This window comes from Nematolebias whitei, chromosome 17, assembly GCF_014905685.2.
Source record: "Nematolebias whitei isolate Nwh7 chromosome 17, NemWhi1, whole genome shotgun sequence".
Lineage (NCBI taxonomy): Eukaryota > Metazoa > Chordata > Actinopteri > Cyprinodontiformes > Rivulidae > Nematolebias > Nematolebias whitei.
In genome coordinates this window covers 21,653,134-21,672,767 of record NC_056514.1, presented here as the reverse complement: position 1 = coordinate 21,672,767, position 19,634 = coordinate 21,653,134, and the positions used below count along the sequence as shown (strand labels likewise).

Below are 19,634 nucleotides of genomic sequence, written 5' to 3'. Positions count from 1 at the left end.
TCCACCACCAGGTGCAATGGTGGAGCCAGGGGGTGGCCAGTGGTGGCACTGACTAATCTTGGATCACCCCACCAGCCACCTCAACAATTGCAGAAAATATATTTTCAAGAAATATAAAAACTAGATGTGTTTTATAGAAAAACTCTTTCATCCTTGATGGATTCATTTGCTCTCTTCTGTAATTTTAATTGTAGCCCTTAATGCTGATTTGTTGCAATTTTCTTCTGACTGTGACAACAGCAGACACTTTATTTTCATCAGGTTTACCTTGTTGTGAGAGCAGTGTCTGAAATCAGCCTGGGCATCCATCAGGGCTGCTGTAGGAACAGAGGTGTGCTGCCTCTCACTGTACTCCAGAAATAAGTAAGAACACTGCTGCTGCCACTTTACCTGCCCAGAGCAGCAGATATCAACCTGCTAGGCATCAAAACACCACTTCAGCTCAATTCAACATATGTCGCACACTGAATTTTCAAACAGAGGATGCTTAAATAAAGAGTTCCAGTTGTTTTTTTTAAACCACTGAAGAATCTCTCAGCCCACGAGTCATCAGCGCTTGGATCAACCACAGATCGCAGGAGCTCCTTGAATTGTTTTAAGTTCATTCCAGGTTCTTCAGCTTCATTTCTATTTTTTCACCGGAACTGCATGCATGCAGTCCTGCTTTGGACAGGTGAATTCATTTCTCAGGTGCTGAGGATGCTCTGGTCTCAGTTTCTCTGCAGGACTGGATCGCTGCAGAGACAACAGCACAGTATATACAGGAAAATGCCATTGGTAACAGAAACTAAGCAGATTCCCAAGTAAAACATGACACTGAAATGTTCACATGTGTCTTTCTTTGGTTTATTAGAAAGACAGCTGTTTTAATGCCTGCAGCCCCATTAGCCAGCAGCTGCAAGTACTTGACATGAATGAAAAGCTGTATTCAAAGTGAATGTAGCGCTCACATGTGGCAACACTGCTACCATACAACTCTGAGAGTGATTTAACAAAAGTGTATAAATGCTACATCAGCGTTCACACAATAGATACTCCATCCATCCATCCATTATCTTCTACCTGCTTCTTCCATTTGGGGTCATGGGGGTCGCCGGTGCCCATGTCCAGCAATCACTGTGCGAGGGGCGGGGTACACCCTGGACGGGTCGCAAGTCCATCACAGGGCCACATAGAGACAAAAGAGACAAACAACCATTCACTCTCTCACTCACACCTAGGGACAATTTAGAGTTACCAATCAGCCTAACATGCATGTTTTTGGTCTGTGGGAGGAAACCGGAGCATACGGAGGAAACCCACGCATGCACGGAGACAACATGCAAACTCCGGTCAAGGACTCCAGAAGACTGAAGACCGACTCAAGACTGACAGACCCAGTTGACCTGAGAAGTTCCAGAAAGTATGGACTCTTAAAGAGTTCTCACTTCCAGTCACCTCAGGGCTTCCTGCTTGGTTGAAGCAACCAACAGGGGGTGGTTCTAGTGATGTCAGAGGGTCATTACAAGTCAAGAAAACAGCAGGAATGTTTTAGAAACGTCCCATACAGACAGAAGACATGCTATGGCGAAGTGGGAGGAAGCAGTGCCAGTAGCTTCTTGTTTACCGTCTGCTAGGTTTAAAAGCACGACACTTCATTCTAATAACTTCTTTCTGACTTTCGACCGACATCACTACTTCTCATTTCAGACAGAAGATCAAAAATGCATAATTACTTTGTAAATAGACATTTAACTTGATTTCTAATTTAAATGAGGATTTAAAAATCATTAATACTGTTTCACAGTTGATTTAAAATGAGTGGTTCACTTCAACATTTAGAAAGGGTATGAACTAAACACACTTTTGATTTATCAAGATATTGTAAAATAGTAATGATAATATAAGAGAAGAGTGTTCTTTCAATTGATTACTTCAGGATACAATTAGACAGTCTCTGGATGAGCTAATTTGTATTTCTGGATTCAAATCAATGAAATAACAGTTCCTGTCCCATGAAGGTCCTCAGAGGCAGGTTTTGGTCGGAGGCCGAGTTCACTACATACATAACTTCCAGCTGTGCCTTTTTTCAAGCAAATAAGGCAGTATGAACACAAAACACAACAAACTCATAAAGACAAGTTAATTTGAGAACATATTTTAACAATATATTTTGTTCAATGACTGAGTCACACAAGCCAACAGTCTCCATTTTGCCTCCCTTTCCCCATTAATGATACTGAATGTAAATCAGAGAGGTGAAGTTCAGGCCCAGCTCCCTGAGCAGTTCAGATCCTGAAATGATCTTCTCCTGCGTCACATAGAAATGTTGCGTCCTGTCATTACATGAGCTCTTTGTGACTCACTTGTTTCATATGCAAATGCTGTGCCTCTGATTCCTTTTGCTTCGTTAGCATTGGGTTCGACTGTGAACCGATGAAGGGGCTGTTCAGGCGTAATTGCCTTTCAGGCCTAATTGTCTGGGCTTTTCTCGGTTCTAGAAGCACCTGTGTGTGGATCAAAGCGTTAGATGTTTGTGTCAGCTTTGTTTCAAGTGTGTGTCCTAACTGCACACTGATTGTCAGGTAATTGCCTCTCCAGAAATTTCTATAGCCAGAGTTTTGGAAAGAGAGCTCACCTTTTAATAAAAACAGCATTTAAATGGCTAAGTGTGTAAAGATTAGAAAAGATTTAATAACATTGTAATGATCTTAAGAGACAGAAAATATGTTACCTCACTGACATAATGGAAGAGGCTGCAAATATTTACTTAGTTGTGATGTTTTATGCACCTTTAGATCATAAAATGTAATATGTTCTCATACTTGAACTTTATTTGTACCTGTCTGAGCACTTTTAATCTATCACTATCACTTTTAATTTGGCTTTTGAACCTCAGAAATAGTGCATTATAAAATGCAACCTCCTGTGTACATACTGTGATGAAGGTAAAGTAAATCAGATAGTTTGAATTGTTCTGTTGAAATTAAAGTATTTGCAGAAATAACATTTAATTCTGAAAGGACAGACAAGCTAACAGCTAGACATTTTAAAACATGTCTGTTGGAGTAGATGTGTGATGTAAAATTGACAAGCGTAAAATGTTTTAAAAACAGTAAATGATGAATCTTTGCTTTGGTTCATCTTTGCACGAACCTAAGATTTTCAGTTATTTAAAACAACTCCGTTCATTTTGGAAGCTGGCCACGCAGCAGGGCTTGTAGTAGCTGGTCAGTTTGATCTGAGTAGAATCACTTCCTTTGTAGGTTGCTGCCATCTTAAAACTGATCCAACCTTCAAGATTTAACACCTTTTGCATTTTTGTCATTTACGTTACAGTTATTGTGGCAAAAATTTAGATTAATTTATTCCTGTCTGAAGCGCTGCAGCTGGCACCTGCTTTTTGCGCTTGCAGACAACCCCAGAATCCTGTGTAAATAATCATGTGGTGCAGAACTGATGTCAGTAGAAAGGTTTAGAGATAAGTGTTTGCTTGAACTGCTATGAAATTTCAAAAATGTTTGAGGACAACAGCAATCCACTTGGGTCTTAACGGCATTCAGATTAGCTGTTAGTTTATCAATCTAGTCAGATTGAACCCTCAGAAGGTCTCATAGTGCTAAATCAGCCACACTCTTATTTTTGTCCATGTATTATTTATTTACTGATGGCGCCGTTGTCAAACACAGTTTTTTCCGACAAAGCCTAAAAACCCCTCTAATTGTGTCAATGCTTATGAAGCATCCACACTATTGTGATCCATTTTTCTCTTGCCACAATTTTTGTTTAATTTCAACAAATCATATATGAAAACGTTCAGCTCTTTCAGGACAATCATGCTTTCCTTGTGCAAATTTAAGCATTTTTCAGCAAATCTCAGCTGTTTCTTTAGCTGTTTTGTGCTCTTTACAGATTATTTTAGCTAACTACAACATTTTTGTGCTTCTTCTAACTTCTTTCTTCTAATTTCCCTTTGTTATGCTTCTTTCAGCAAGTTTAAGCTTTTCCCACTATTTCAGCTACAGCTGATATGTTTTTATTCTAATTTTAGCCTTTTCAGCTAACTCCACATTTTTTGACACTCATATAAACTTTTTACAGCCCAATTCAGTAAAAAAAGGGTACTCTCCAATTTCTTCTGGTCATTTAAGCTTCTTTCTGCTTTTTAGCTACTTTTCAGCTTTTTTTTTTTTCAGCTTTTTTCAGATAATCTCTACTTTTTGTTCCAATTTCTGCTTCTTTCAGCCTAATTGGGCACAAATGTTTTCTTTCTGCTTTCTTCTGCTAATTTAAATTTGTTCTACCTTTCCAGTTGGCTTTGTAGCATTTTTCGCTAATTTCAGCTGTTTTCAGATAAATTTAACTTTTTTGTGGTAATTTCGGCTACTTTCAGCCTATTTCAATTCCTCATGTTAATTTCAGCTTGTTACGCTCCTTTCAGCTTTTTCCTGCTAGTTTCAGCTTTTTCAGCTACTATTTAGCTGTTTCATGCTAATATTAGCTTTTTCAGCTAATTTGAAAATGTTTAAACTTATTTCAGCTCCTTCCAATTCTTTTGGGTAGCTTAAGCTTTTTTGTGCCTTTTCAGACACTTTTTAGCTTTATGTTGTTAATTCCAGCCTCTTTTTTTTAGCTAATTTCCTAATTTTTGTGCTCATTTCTTTCTATTTAAACCAAATTCAGCAAATATGTGTTCTTTCTGCTTTCTTCTGTTAATTTTGTTCTTCAGTTTCAGCTACAATTCAGCGTGTTTTTAGCTAATTTCAGCTGTTTTTCTGCAAATTCTTCAGCAATAAGCATTCACACTGCAGTTGTGCAGGAAATGCAATTTCTCTCATTTGTTTTTATTTTGTCCATTTTTTTTTTTTCAAATGCTCCAGTAACTTCACATCTAATGTTCTTTAGGGGGAAAATGGACCATAGGGAACTCCCATTATAAATGCATTTTCCCCCAATTATTATATTGTAAAATAATAGATTTTTCATATTTTTTAGTAGTATTCTTTTACCTCTATCTCTATACTTTTGATTTTTACACTGTTTTAGACATGTTCTTTTGATTTTTATACTATTTTATACATGTTCCTTCATCCATCCATCCATTATCTTCTGTTTGTTCCAAAGTCGGGTCGCGGGGGCAGCAGCTTGAATAGGGAAGCCCGGACATCTCTTTCCACAGCCACCTCTTCCAGCTCTTCTGGGTGGACTCCAAGGCGTGCAGACCCACCGAGAGACATAGTCTCTCCAGCGTGCCCTGTGTCTTCCCCGGGGTCTCCATCCAGTCGGACATGCCCGAAGCACCTCCTAGAGAGGTGTCCAGGGGGCATCCTTACCAGATGCCCGAACCACCTCAACTGGCTCCTTTCGATGTGAAGGAGCAATGGTTCTACTCCGAGTCTCTCCCAGATAACCCAACTTCTCATTCTATCTCTAAAGGAGAGTCCAGCTACCCTGTCAAGGAAACTCATTTTTATCGCCTGTATCCGCAATCTCATTCTTTCGGTCACTACCCAGAGCTTGAGACCATAGGTGAGGGTAGCAACGTAGACTGACCAGTAAACAGAGAGTTTTGCCTTACAGCTCAGCTCTCTCTTCACCACAACGGAACAGTACAGAGTCCGCAATACTGCAGACGCTGCACCAATCCATATGTCAATCTTACACTCCATTCTTCCCTCACTTGTGAACAAAACCCCGAGATACTTGAACTCCTCCACTTGAGTCAGAACCTCACCCTGGATCTGGAGTGTGCAGTCCACCTTTTTCCGGTTGTGGACCATGGCCTCAGATTTGGAGGTGCTGATTCTCATCCCAGCCGCTTCACACTTGGCTACGAACTACTCCAGTGAGAGCTGAAGATCATGGCACAATGACATCAACAGGATCACATCATCTGCAAAGAGCAGAGATGGAATCCTGGGGCCTCTGAACCGGAAACCCTCTGCCCACTGGCTGCACCAAGAAATTCTGTCTGTAAACGTTATGAACAGAATTGGTGACAACGGGCAGCCCTGGCAGAGTCCAACTCCCACCCTGAAGGAGTCTGACGTACTGCCGGCAATGCAAACCAAGCTCTCGCACCACTTGTATAGGGACCGAACAGCCCGTAGCAACGGGCTCCCAATCCCTTACTCATGGAGCACCCTCCACAGTGTACCCCAAGGAACACAATCGAATGCCTTCTCCAAATCCACAAAACACATATAGACAGGATGTGCAAACTCCCATGACCCCTCGAAGACCCTAGTGAGGGTAAAGAGCTAATCCAGTGTTCCACGGCCAGGACGAAACCCACATTGTTCTTCCTGGATCTGAGGTTCGACCAACAATTGGACTCACTTCTCCAGTACCCCTGAATAAACCTTACCAGGGAGGCTGAGGAGAGTGATGCCCCTATAATTAAAACACACCCTCCGGTCCCCCTTTTTGAAGAGGGGAACCACCACCCCACTCTGCCAATCCAGTGGCACTGCCCCCAATGTCCACACGATGTTGCAAAGGCATGTCAATCAAGACAGCCCCACAACATCCAGAGCCTGTAGGAAATCAGGGTGAATCTCATCCACTCCCGGAGCCCTGCCGTCGTGGAGCTTTTTAACTACCTCGGCAACCTCAGCCACAGTTATGGATGGATCAACCCCAAGTCGGGGGACTCAGGAAGACGTGCTCAGGAAGACGTGCTGGTGGGCTTGAGAAGGTCAGAGATGTATTCCTTCCACCTCTCAACGACATCACTGGTTGAGGTCAACAGCAGCCCACCTTCACTGAATACAGTGTTAGTAAAGTGTTGCTTTCCCCTCCTCAGCATCTGATGGTTTGCCAGAATCTCCTTGGAGCCGACTGAGAGTCGTTATCCAAGGTCTCACCGAACTCCTCCCATATCTGAGCTTTTGCCTCAGAAACAGCCAAGGCTGCGGACCGCTTGGCTCTCCGGTACTCCTCAGCTGCCTCTGGAGTCCCACTCATCAACAAGGCCCAACAGGACTCCTTCTTCAGCTTGGCAGCCTCCCTAACCCAGGGTGTCCACCACCAAGAAGGCCCTGTCACCTCTGTGCTTAAGACTGGTTCCTGGAACTGTGAGAAGCAACTGGTCTGCTGACCTCAGAGAACTCGATGGGACATACGGCTGCAGCAGATCAGTGAGATAGGAGGGTGCAGAGCTTTTCAGTGATTTATAGACATACAAGAGTATTTTGAACTGGATACAAAAGTGAACCGGTAGCCAGTGCAGGGAGGCCTAAACAGGTGTAATGTGCTCTCTTTTTCTCAAACCAGCCGGTCAAAGCAGATGGCCGCTTGTCCTGAACCTGGTTCTGCTGGAGGTTTCTTCCTTTTAAAAGGGAGTTTTTCCTTTCCATTGTTGCCACTGTGCTTGCTCAGGATGGGAGACTGCAATGAAGCCAAGATTCAACTTGTCTGCTGGCCTCTTTAGATAAAGAACTTTGTTAATTGGCTTTTATGTATATGAAAGTTCCTGTAAAATGCCCTAAGACAACTTTTTTTGTGATTTGGTGCTATATAAATAAACTGAATTGAATTTTTTGCCTGTACTGGTTAAAAATCAGGCTGCTGCATTTTGGACCAGTTGCAGTCATGCAGTGGAGGGCTAACTGATACCAAACAGGAGCAAGTTGCAGTAATTAAGCCTGGATGTAATGAATGCATTACTTGGTAAACAGAGTCAGAACGCCAAAGTCCCCGCCTTGGGCCACTGCTCATGGCATCACGCACCTGACTTTTATGGCCCTTCCTGCAGGTGGTGGGTCCACAGGAAGGCAAACCCATGCTGCTCCTTCGGGCTGAGCCCAACCGGGCCCCATGGACTCAGTCACCAGGTGCTCGTCAATGAGGCCCTCCCCCAGGCCTGGCTCCATGGTGGGGCCCCAGTAACCCACGTCCAGGCAAGGGACACAGAGTTCCTTGCTGTGTCATGTCCATAAAAATCTTTTGAATCACTTATTGTCTGGCCTGTTACCTAGGACCAATCTGCCTTGGGAGACCCTACCAGGGACAATTTTAATTGCCCCCAACAGCATAGCTCCTAGGATCATTCAGGTGCACAAACTCAAGGAGATTTTTACACTATTTTATACATGTTCCTCTTTTTAGTATTTTACACCGTTTTATAATGTAGCTTGTTTTTGTCTCTTTATATCATTTATTTTATTCATGTTTCATTTTATATGCTTGTCTATTGTTGTCTGTACCTCATTTGTGTTATTTAAAACAGGTCTCTCTTCAGAAGGAACAAACACACCTACCTAACCCCCACCCCACCCCCCCAACCCCCAAACATAGGTGGTATACCATACCGTACCACTTTATTTGTAGAGCACTTAAAACAGCGACAAGGCCAACTAAAGTGCTGTACAGACAGAACAACAGGTAACATACAAAGCAATATACAAAATTAAGTAAATCAGAATATAGACATTAAAACGATGCAGATAATGACGACTAACCAGTGTGGAGCATACAGGTTCAAAACACGGATCCTCTGGTGTTGAATGCTACTGAATAGTAGTGGGTTTTTATACGGGATTTGAAAACCGGGAGGGAGAGGGCCTGTCTGACAAGCAGAGGTAACTCATTCCAAAGTCTTGGTCCTGCTACAAAGAAGGCCCTGTCACCTCATCTACGGTGGAAGTGGTCTCCAAGTACTTGGGTGTACACCTTAACAATAACCTCAGCTGGGGCAACAACACCACCAGGCTGATCAAGAAACCTCATCAGAGACTACTTCCTCAGGCGGCTGATGCAAGCTGGTCTGGGAAGCTCAGTCCTCACCTCCTTCTACAGGTGTGCAGTGGAGAGCATCCTGTGCTCCAGCATCAATGTGTGGCATGGAGGCTGCACAACTGTAGAAAGAAAAGCTTTGCAGAGAGTGGTGAAGGCTGCACAGAAGTCTGTCGGAGTCAGTCTCCCCACCATCACAGACATCTACACCTCCAGATGCAGGAAGAGGGCCACCTGCATCATGAAGGACCCCACTCAACCAGCACACACACTTTTTGCCCCACTCCCCTCAGGAAGGAGGTTGAGGAGCGTTAAGTGTAGAACCACTAGACTGAAGAACAGCTTCTACCCTGAGGCTGTTAGACTCATGAATCTCTAATCAGAATAATCACTGTGAAAAATAACATCATGTTGCTGCTGATCTGTTTCATGTTGCTGCTGATCTGTTTCATGTTGCTGCTGATCTGTTTCATGCTGGTGTGTTCATGCGTGCTCATCTGCTCTCACAGACTCATGTTCGTGCTGCTGTTCGGCATATTGTTTTTATGCCGTTAGTGCTTAGTGTATTTTTAGTTAATGTTTGTCTTAGTTCATATCTTAGATCTTATTACTGTTTTTCTTTTGCATTTTATTGTGGGATGTAACTGGGACCCTGTTTAAATAATTTTGCTCCACCACGTCACCACGTGGTGCGAATGACAAATAAACTCTTGACTCTCTTGAAAATGAGTCCTCGTGACTCAGTGAGACTAGTATAAATAAAGGTTGAATACTGGTTTAGATGCTTTGCCTCTGTAAAAACGTCACCTTACTTTGGTAGAGGTACGTCTTTCCTGGTTAGATGTTGCTGCGAAGTTCCGTTTGGATGTGAAGAGCAAAATCTACACGTGCATTTTGCGTTCTGAAGGTTAAATTCAATTTTATTTTATTCAAAACTGAGGTCATTCAAAGAACTGCCATATTTACTAGGAATGGAAATTTTAAGCAGAATCCTTTGAACGTGTTATTTCATTATTTGACGAAGTACTGTATTTTTGTTCTTCTGTTTGGTAGGTTAACAAGACATTGAAAATTCAAAAATCACTGCCCATTCCTACTATCTACAACAGGTGAGATATTAATTATTCACACCTTTTCCACAGAACCCCACTTGAAAAAGTCTAAAGTATTCATTTAAATTTAAATACATCAGCACAATAATCCATTTCATCCCTACAGATGTCACCCCCACGCTCCTCCTGTTTAACAAACTATGAACTAGTCGCAGCCCGAGCCAAAAGGCTGATCTATAAATTCTTCAAAGTAAATATATTTGCAGACTCTCCGCGTAGAGACCTGGCGCCTGCTTGTCCCTCACGCTCTGAAATATCAAAGCAGTGCACACATCACAAGTTATAATAAATGTGAAAAAGGGAACGCTCTTAGATCTGCAACAAGCCAATAAAAATGGTAACATAAAGAAGACAATTTCTAATGTAAATATTTGAGCTTGAACATTACCATGTTTTTTTTTTTTTAATCATTTTAAATCACATCTGTTACAGCTGTGGAGAAAATACAGAATTTATAAATAACTTAATATAAATCATTCAGTGCTTAAAATATGTTCATCTGCCTTTTATAACATAATTATATAAAACTTTAAGTTTTACAGAAAAGCTTTGATATGACGAACGTGACGGATCTAAAGGAGGCAGGTGCATCATTATTGTTAGAGGGGAGGGGGTTCAGTATAGGAGGGGGTTTACTGGTATAAATACAGGCTGAGTTCAGCTGGAAAAAATGACTGAAAACAAAATACTGGTCACCCAAGGAGGTTATATATATATATATAAATATATAAAACTTGACAAATACTGACGAGTGATTCTATTCTACTTGGTCAACAAATGGATAATTGGAAGATTCAGCTTCTCGTTGTGACTTTTTGGGCTTTGGTACAAACCTACCAGGGATTATCGTTGAGTGCAGAAGAGGAGAGAAGGCTTTCTCAAGACTGGCAGGTACGACTTACATGTGCAAAGTAAAAAAAAATGTTTTCAAAATTGCATGATTTCTTTAGGAAAAGAACATGAGCTTTTCTCAAAATAAAAAAAAAATCCTAACATTTTTCCTGGCAGGATGACTCGGTGGACAGAGGTCTGACCAATCTAGCAGAAAGTCTAATGAAAAGATCAAAAGCCCTTCGCTTCTATGGATTAATGGGGAAACGAGCAGGTAGTCCTTGAATAAATCCTCACGTGCAATCTTTACTAAAAAGTAAAAATAGGCACATGATTTTATGATCATTTTCCTCCTCGTAGCTACAAAGAAACCGTTCCAAGTAAACAGACGTGAGTAAATTAAGTCAACTCAAAAAGCTTTCCTTACAGCAATTTAAACATTTATTTTTCTATACTTGTAGGAAATAAAGGAGATGCATTTGTGGGCTTAATGGGAAGAAGTATTTCCAGTGGAGGTGAGCCAGCAGCAGTACAAAGCCACAAAACAATTCAAAATATCAAGGCAGCTTTATTGATATTAAAAATATCAAATTCCTGATACACACTCAACTACTATGATTAGATTCACAAGGCAAAAACCGGCCGGGTCTGATGTTTTTTTTTTTGTTTGTTTGTTTATTACAGATTTGTTAACCGGAGTGGCTCCATCTGCAACCAGTGAGATCCAGGATGCAGAGGATCCGTACAAGCAGGGTACGATTGTATCTGTGTGGAAACCTGAGCTCGTGTTCTCTTCATGTGCGTCACTACAGTCATGTCGTCTTCTAATTCAACACATCTGAGTTTATTTTCTTATTTGGCAGGTTTACCAGAAGAATGGGTACAAATCTTGTCCTAATCAAGAGCTACAAATAAAGGAAAAAAATAATCTATACAATTTTTACACCAACCAAAGACAAGTTCTCTAAAATATACCCTGCGTAGTTTCTGTTTGTGCGAACAGCTGTGTTGACCCCAAACAGGAACATCTACCATCGTCAGCACGCACCGGACGTGTTTGAAATATAATAAACCTGAAAATGCTGCTGAATGTCAGTGAGCATTCAAGCCAAACATTCATGTAATCCTCCAAACTGGACCGATCATTTCACTTTCACAACGAATCGCACAGAAGGCGTTTTAAAACGAGACAAATTCTGGAGGTGTTTGACAATGACCGGATTCACCTGACCTGGAACACGATCTTGAAAACATAAAAAGAAGTAAAATATCAAAGTATAAAATAAAATTTAAAAGTATACACAAATCAACAGAATAAAATTGTGAAATAAATGAAACACTGATCTTTATTGAAGAGTCAGAGGTCTAGGCTACTTGTGGCTTGTTAGGCTGAAGGTGAGTTTTTTAAGTAGCCTGAGGATTTTGTGCTCATGTTCCTTTGGGGGGGGTCCATTTGAGCGAGCTGGGGTCGATGGTTTTGTTGCTGTTCCCTCGTTTGATCTCCTTCGCTTTCCACTCATCAATCAGGTCCTAATTTGGGGGTAAAGGCAGAATTGTCACATACGTGGATTATTTCAGGATATAATTACTTCTTTTTTTTTTTTTAACAACAATAAAAATCGTACCTGTCGCTTTAGTACTAAATGCTTTCCTTTCCAATACTTCAGCATCTGTAGAGACTGCAGGGTGCTCACAATGTCCACCGGATTGACTGCAGTTTCCTGACTGATCTCTGAGCATCCAAAGAATAACAAAAGAGAAAATAGTTGATCAATTTGTGTCCACTGGGTTAAATAATTTTAAAATTATATTCTAATGTCTCTATGGACTTAAAAAAAAAAATAGACATTTAAAGTTCTTATCCTGATGCATGCTCAATAATCCAGGTAGAAAAACCTAACAAAGTGAAGTCCGGTCCTCTGGATGAACTAAAATAAATAAATAAATAAAAATGTTGAAACGTTTCGTCTTTCATCTAAAAGACTTTGTCAGTCTGAGGAGCTGCAATAAACTCAGTCTTATAAATAACACCTTCTCATGGTGACATCCAGAACTAGCTGTTCACATGATCAAGGAGGACCATCAGCCTAACGACCGATCGTTAATGCTCTCACGGCCGCTTGCTATTCACAGAGGGCTGAGTGACGCTAGCAATAACAGCATTGTAAGAGGGACAGTTGGACATGGACACAGTTTAATGATGGACGATTTCTCTTCATACAGATGACTTCCTTCACTCTTCTCTCAATTCAGTTCAGTTCATATAGCGCCAAGTCACAACAGAATCATCTCAGGGCACTGAACAGAAACATTCATATATAAAAATAATAATTTAACATTATTTATCTGAGGAGCAGACTGCTTTGAGTTGAACTCCATCACAGAACTCTCATCTTGAGCGAGCATGAAGGCGACAGTGGAAAGAAAAACTCCCTCCTGAGGAAGAAACCTTTAGCAGAACCAGGCTCAGGACAAGCGGCCGAGAGGAACAGGAAGGAGGAACAGATACACAATGGCAGGTCAAGAATCACATGTTGAGATAGAAATAGTATCAAATTAAAACTATTCAATTGTAACAATTAATTTTAAGAAATGAGGTCAATTTGTCCTCCAGTAGTCTAAACCTACAGCAGCATAACAAGCCAACCCTAACTATAGGATTTATCAAAAAGGAAAGTCTTAAGCCCAGTCTGAAAACTGGACAATGCGTCAGCCTCACGGACAGAAACTGGAATTTTGGTTCCACAACTCAAACCATCGTTCCTCTCTGTCCAGGATGTGAACATCTTCATCCCTGAAAGAGTGACCGCTGGCCTGGAGATGAGTGTAGACCGCAGAGTCCTGGCCTGATGATGTTGCTCTTCTGTGCAACATGACCTGTCCAGAGGACCGGACTTAACTTTGTTCGATTTAAAGTTCTTGCTCACCTTTGATGGAGATCTCCTTGCCCTGAAAGTTGTACATGTATCTGAGTAACACTTCCTTCCAGTAGCTGCGGTAGCTGATGAGGCCCAGGTCAGACAACGGTCGTTCCGGCGAGCCCACTTTCTCCTCCACTTTGGACAGCAGATAACCTGAGAAGGAGCAGAGAGCAGTCATCAGGAAACTGAGAACATTAAAACAATCTATTTTCCCCTATAAGAACTTTTGAAGGTCGTTGTACAAGTAAAACAAAATGTGTTTGTATACGTACTGAAGTCAATGAGCATCTTGCCAAAGCCCTGTCTCATGTACTGTGGCATTGTCAGGATACAAGATACATTATAGTTCAGGAAAGAGTTCTTCTCCTAGTTATTCAAACAAACAAAAAAATGTTTAAGTTCCTTTGTCAACAGATTTACAATGAACTAAAAATGTACCCAAGCTAAAAATACATTTATGATAAAATAAAGAAGTGTTCGAAGTACTAACGTGTCATTGTAATTTATTTATTTTTTTTACCTTGGAAAAATATCCCACTAAATGGCAGCCGGTGTTGTCAGCCTCGGTCATGACGTAGAACAGGAAAGGCTCCACGTCGTAATAAAGAGTTTTGTGGTCCAGGAAAAGTTTGGCAAGTAAACACAAGTTCTGGCAGTAAATCTGAGGATTAAATGACAGATTAAGATTGTAACTGGCTTTAAAAGAAGACGTCTTGTTCTGTGACGGGTACGAATATCTAAAGAACGGAGACATTTTAAAGTTTGAATGTCCTTACCTTATTTTTTTTGCCATCAACTTCAAACACTGATATAGAGCCTTTTCTGTACACCTCGTCTCCTGGGGGGTGCTTCCACACACACTTAGCCTAAAAACAACAACAGAATACGTCTTCATGAAGCTAAACAATATTTAGTTTTTAGATTATAAAGGACCCCACCCTCACAAACACTCAGCCGAACATTATTCATTCTGAGACTTGCCATCTAAAGTCTCACCATGTGTCTTCTGAGAATGGTCTGACTCTTCATGTACTTGAGACAGAACTCGCAGACGTATAAACGACCGAGACGAGCGTATTCCTCAGGATAGGGCGAGTGGTACCAGGTGTCCAGCTCATAGCGGCCAAACACGATGGTCTTGATCATATTGCTGCCCTCGGTGATCTGACCCTGGATACGCAGCTTCTCCTGCAGGAGATAAACACAAAAAACAAGCCTGTTACGGCCCTGGTAAAGATCTTAGTATTAAGGATGCAGCTAAAAAAGGAAGTTTCTGTACAGAAACGATCGTAAATTAGCATAAACGTCACATTACCAGATCTTCAGACGCACGGGCTTGGGCTTTTCTGAACAGCTCCAGGTCATAGTCGCTGGTGATGTTCTCGAGCAGAGGCTCTCTGGTGTTGCTGTATGTCTGCCGGTGTTCCTGCAGACCAAATATAAAATCAAACAAAAGGCAAAGCGACAGCTATAGAGATTTATAAAATAGAAAACTTGTTGCAGCTACAAAACTCAGCAGATGGACAATGTTCTGATTTGCTGGTGATGTACCATGTGCTTTTCTTTCTGCTCTTTCTGCAGGCCAGAGTTTCGTCCCTTCCTCATCTCTGCCACCTGCTCCTTATATCTGCTCTGTTTCGGTGTTGGTGTCTAAGGATTAAGACAACAAAATAATTATTTCTCTTGCAGAAAAGCCAGTGCACTGAAAGAAGCCCCACAATAACACTAAAGGCTCCTGTTCTGAAAGAAACCTACAATAACGTGAGGCTAATCATTCACCTGGTGACGAGTCGCATGGCGAGTGTTGTTCTCTTCTGGGACTTTAGCGTCCTCTTCGTGTTTCTCACGGCTGATGGCTTTCACCTGAAAAATAAATGCGTGAATAGTTTTTACTTCCTCTTGTGTCATTATGTATCTGTGGCACAGGAAGCTCCTGCTGCTAAACATTTTTTTATTCAGGTCATATCAGCCTGAAACAAACACTACTGGGGTGATTTTAGGTGAGAGCAAAAGTTATTCAAGTTCATCTTTAGGACTGGACCTAGAAGGGGGTAATATTTTTAAGAATTTGGGGGGTTCAAGTACCCAATCAATTTGTTGTTAAACCTTTTATTTATCTATTTTGTCAGCTTTTAATTTTATTTACCTCTTTCTAAAGCTGCAGCCATGCAGAAAACAAGTTTATCTGTGATGACGCTTCTCCATTAAGTCACAAGCATCCTTTTCTTCATCCCAGCTAAATTAAATAATCCATGCAGAAAACAGTGCAACTCTCACAGAAGAGTGACATGTGGTGAAAGCTTTGAAAACCAACATTCCTGAACAACTTCAATTCTTTACGTTTTTATGTACTGTAGCTTCTAGAAACTTCACCAGTGTTTGTTTTGCAGTGAGTCCACAGATACCAACGAGGTTATAAACTCACCTTGCACTCGTCCGCAGAAAGATTGTGGTAAAGAGGACACCCTGATATAGCAAAATGCCGTTCGTGTTTCCCTGTAAGGTGGCCTATACAAATTCAGAAAAATGTCAAATCAAAGAAAGTGTGGAAATACAGAAACAAACATGAAAACCTGGGATTAGCAAATTGCACAGTAAGGTAATTTTTTTTTTTTTTTTTACCAAGGGAGTTACACCCAGGTGTTGGACATTTCATGTTGAAGTTGTAGGTTTCGTGACAACGGCGGCGCTTGGGTCGATGGGAGAGGTCTTTATCAGAGTCTCTGTTAGCCTGATCTTTAGACTGACTCTCGTCATGAGAAGCATTGGGGCTGGAAACGTCCAGCTCGGATTCAGAGGAGGGCGCATTTCCTGTAGGTGTGAGGGGCGGAGATTCATCGTGGTCTGCAGCTCGCTTCAAGTCTGGTGTATCTAAAGAGAAAAAGTCAAACCACTGTTGTGATCATCTAGCTGAGATTAAAATAGTGCATATACTTTTTTATTTTTAGAAACGCTGACCAACCCTGAGAGCTTTGGCTAAGGCGGGTAGAAGCCCTGGTGAGGCGTTGTCTTTTGGGCATGTTTCCATCACTCTCTGAGCTGTTGGTCTGTTCTCTTTCAGCCGAGGAGTCAGAGTCCTCAGTTCCGTCTGATCCACTCCCAGCCATGGGTCTCTTAACATAAAAAAAAAAAAAATTAAATTAGGGCGGCAAGCGCAACAATGTGGCCACAATTTTAATAAATAATGAATTTTGTGAACACTGGATATTTTAATTATGTATTATAAACAGAACTACAGCTAACGTCTGTCTTTTTAATACAATAATTTAGACCGAAAACTAATTTAAAAGAATTAAACTTGAATTAATTTAGAAAACTTTACAATAAACTGGAGCAAAAGTAACAAAATGCTTGGCTACAAAGAGCAACATTTTCTGTTTAACTTCTATTTACCGACAGCTAATTGCTCAAGGCTTAAAGCAAAACAGCTGTAATTAAAGCTTAACAAAAATATTTGACCAAAATAAACAATTTAATTCTGAAAATAATTAATAAAGTTAGGTTAGCCATAGCAACATAGCAGCCTGCGTGCACACATTGTTTGTTTAGGGTCGCTCGTTAGCTAAGCTAAAGCTGTCTGGGACACCAGACTGCATTCATAATTACAATACTTTGCATAAATGACATTTTATTTATAAACATTAAAAGCTAAATTATGAATAAATACTGTGGCTATGTGCTAAACATAAATTCGGCACACATTTCATTCATAAAGCTAGATTAGAATTTGATATTTTCACAGGCTAAACCTTATGTAAGGCTTGTTGACAACGGAGGCTTCATTTACTATAAAATCATTGTAAACTCTGCCAAATCCTAAACAAGACAGACACCTTCGTCTGTAATAAGTAGCAAAAAGTTGTAAAGCTGCTTGTTTGAACGAGCTAGTTGTAGTTTTAGAACGTTAAATTGTCGGCTTACTGAGTGGCGGAACGTTCTAGCTAGTCACCCGGGAGAACGGCAGACATTCGCGCTAACTCTGCTAAAGCTAAACCTCTCGTGCGACCTAATTGTTCTTCTTACCTGTCGTCTACGAGGCATGTTCTCCTAAACGTCTGCTTCTGTATGTAGAGGTGAAGAGAACAGATAATGCCCTACAGATGTTAGATCCAAGACAAGAGGAAAAGGCTCTACTGATTGATTTTTACATGAATTTGTTTGTATGCACATAGCGTTCGTTGCCAGGGTGTATCGCGCCACAGCTCTCGGACCAGCGAATTGCATTTCCGGTAAAAAAAATAAAAAATAAATTACATTTCCGGTAAGTGCGATGCGCCTCCAGACCAGCAGGGGGAGACGTAGCGATTTCTAAAAGTACCTGATTTAACTACAAAAGTTAAATCAGGTACTCTGGATGGATTAAACAAAATAAAAATAAAACGTTTCTACAAATTTTATTTTATTTTTAACCCATCCAGAGGACCTGACTTCACTTTTTTATATTTTTTCTACCTGGATTATTGAGCATGCATCAGGATACACTTAATGCTTTCTGTTTGTTTTGTTACATTTCTTGTGTTTGGTTCTTGTAATGTGGGAAACTGTTTTTCTTGCTATATGTGCATTTCAATTTGATTATGCTTTTGTAATATTGTAATTTAAAGGTTTGTTGGTGTGATTTATAAATTAAAAAAGTTAATCTGAGATGTTTTGTTTTATTAAGTTGACTGTCGAATATTTTTTAATTACATAAAGGCATGCAATTAAAGGCCCATATTTGCAATTTATCAAAACGTGGCAAGTTTATGCACAAAGTAATGAATTTATTAATCTCTGTTTTGTTTTCCTTTATTTTTTCATGTCTAAATGCAGTACCGGTGTGACAGAAGACCTGTCCAAGCCTCCAGCACAATTTTGTTTGGGGCCCTTTATTTCTGCTAATAATGTGGATTACTGCAATCAACAGTCAGATAATCAGATCATTCACCCACCTAACATAAACTCATTGCAACTCTGACAGCCCTGTTTACATTATCCTATATGTACTGGTACATGGTACTAACAAAAGAAGAAAAAAAAACACCAGTACGCAATGTATTTTACAGCAACATTGTGTCATCTGGTTTATTATCTTTGGTTCCAAAGAACTGCAGCAGTAATGCTCAAAATAATTTGTAATACAAATCAACAACAAACAACAGATAAAATAACTTAAATGCATAAAAATAAATTACATTGTGCAAAAACAGACAAAATTAAATAAAATAAAAAAAATAAAATATCAAGAAAATACTTATATAATGTAAATGAACAATTACTTGAAACCACATAAAATGATTTAAAAAATAAATTTAAAGTTGAATAATTAGTTCTTAAAACTATGTATGCAATAATTTGCAAAAGCTGAACTTAAAAAAATTTAACAACCTTTACCCACACATTTGACCTGTTTGTGTTACTTCTTCCTAGTTACTTCACAAACTTCCTAAAACCTGTGCTTCCTGGCTTTTCTGGTTACGAAGTCATTCATGACATCACTGTAAGAAATCTGATGGCCAACTTTGTTGTTAATATTAATCACTGCCAGTCCACTCAGTCGTTCTTGTGCCACGTGTATCACGGGGGGGGGGGGGGGGAAGGACACGGATCGTGACTTGGAGTACACCCGGTGCCTGCCTATATACTAATGAGCCAGGCAACACTGCAAACCGAAAGCAGAGGTGAGAAAACAGGGGCATAGGTGCATTCATGGGCCCAACACGGGTGGGAATGTACAGCCACTTCTACATAAACACTATTTTGAAACTAATAAACCACCTGGTTACACATGGAAGATCTCAAATAGTTCTTTATTAGTTTGAGCTTCTCTCTGCAGATGCACCTGTGTCAATCATATAGAAATCATTACAAAAAAGAAGAATATCTACTTAAGGGGCCCCCTAGTGGTCCCGGGCCCTAAGCAGCAAAGTCTCAAGTCTGCTTATGCCTCGACCCTGTTTAAATGTTTCATCTGCACGTAGATGTCGTACATGTTGTCATTTTTATTGTTTGCTTTGTAAAACTTTGCTCCTCCACTGTCTCACACGTCTAGTCGGGGGGGGGGGGGGGGGGGGGG

General features: G+C 40.5%; 2 protein-coding genes across 2 annotated transcripts in view; one reads left to right on the top strand and one right to left on the bottom strand.

The window, feature by feature from the left end:
- Positions 1-19,634, top strand: part of fam20a (FAM20A golgi associated secretory pathway pseudokinase) — a 161,427-nt gene that overhangs the window by 41,817 nt on the left and 99,976 nt on the right. The window lies entirely within an intron of this gene.
- On the bottom strand, positions 11,280-17,793 carry kat7b (K(lysine) acetyltransferase 7b). Its single transcript, XM_037691357.1, has 14 exons — positions 17,603-17,793; positions 16,542-16,692; positions 16,202-16,450; positions 16,005-16,087; positions 15,359-15,442; positions 15,131-15,229; positions 14,895-15,005; positions 14,576-14,767; positions 14,356-14,445; positions 14,100-14,240; positions 13,852-13,945; positions 13,586-13,732; positions 12,284-12,390; positions 11,280-12,188 (listed from the first exon to the last, which is right to left on the bottom strand). The coding sequence occupies exons 1-14, from the start codon at positions 17,618-17,620 to the stop codon at positions 12,087-12,089; spliced, it is 1,668 nt and encodes a 555-aa protein (XP_037547285.1). The 5' UTR covers positions 17,621-17,793; the 3' UTR covers positions 11,280-12,086.

Coding starts and splice junctions, on each gene's coding strand:
- kat7b (XM_037691357.1), bottom strand. Junction 15,443..16,004: donor TTTCTGCGGACGAGTGCAAG/GTGAGTTTATAA, acceptor TTTATTTTTCAG/GTGAAAGCCATCAGCCGTGA. Junction 12,189..12,283: donor ATTTAGTACTAAAGCGACAG/GTACGATTTTTA, acceptor CCCCCAAATTAG/GACCTGATTGATGAGTGGAA.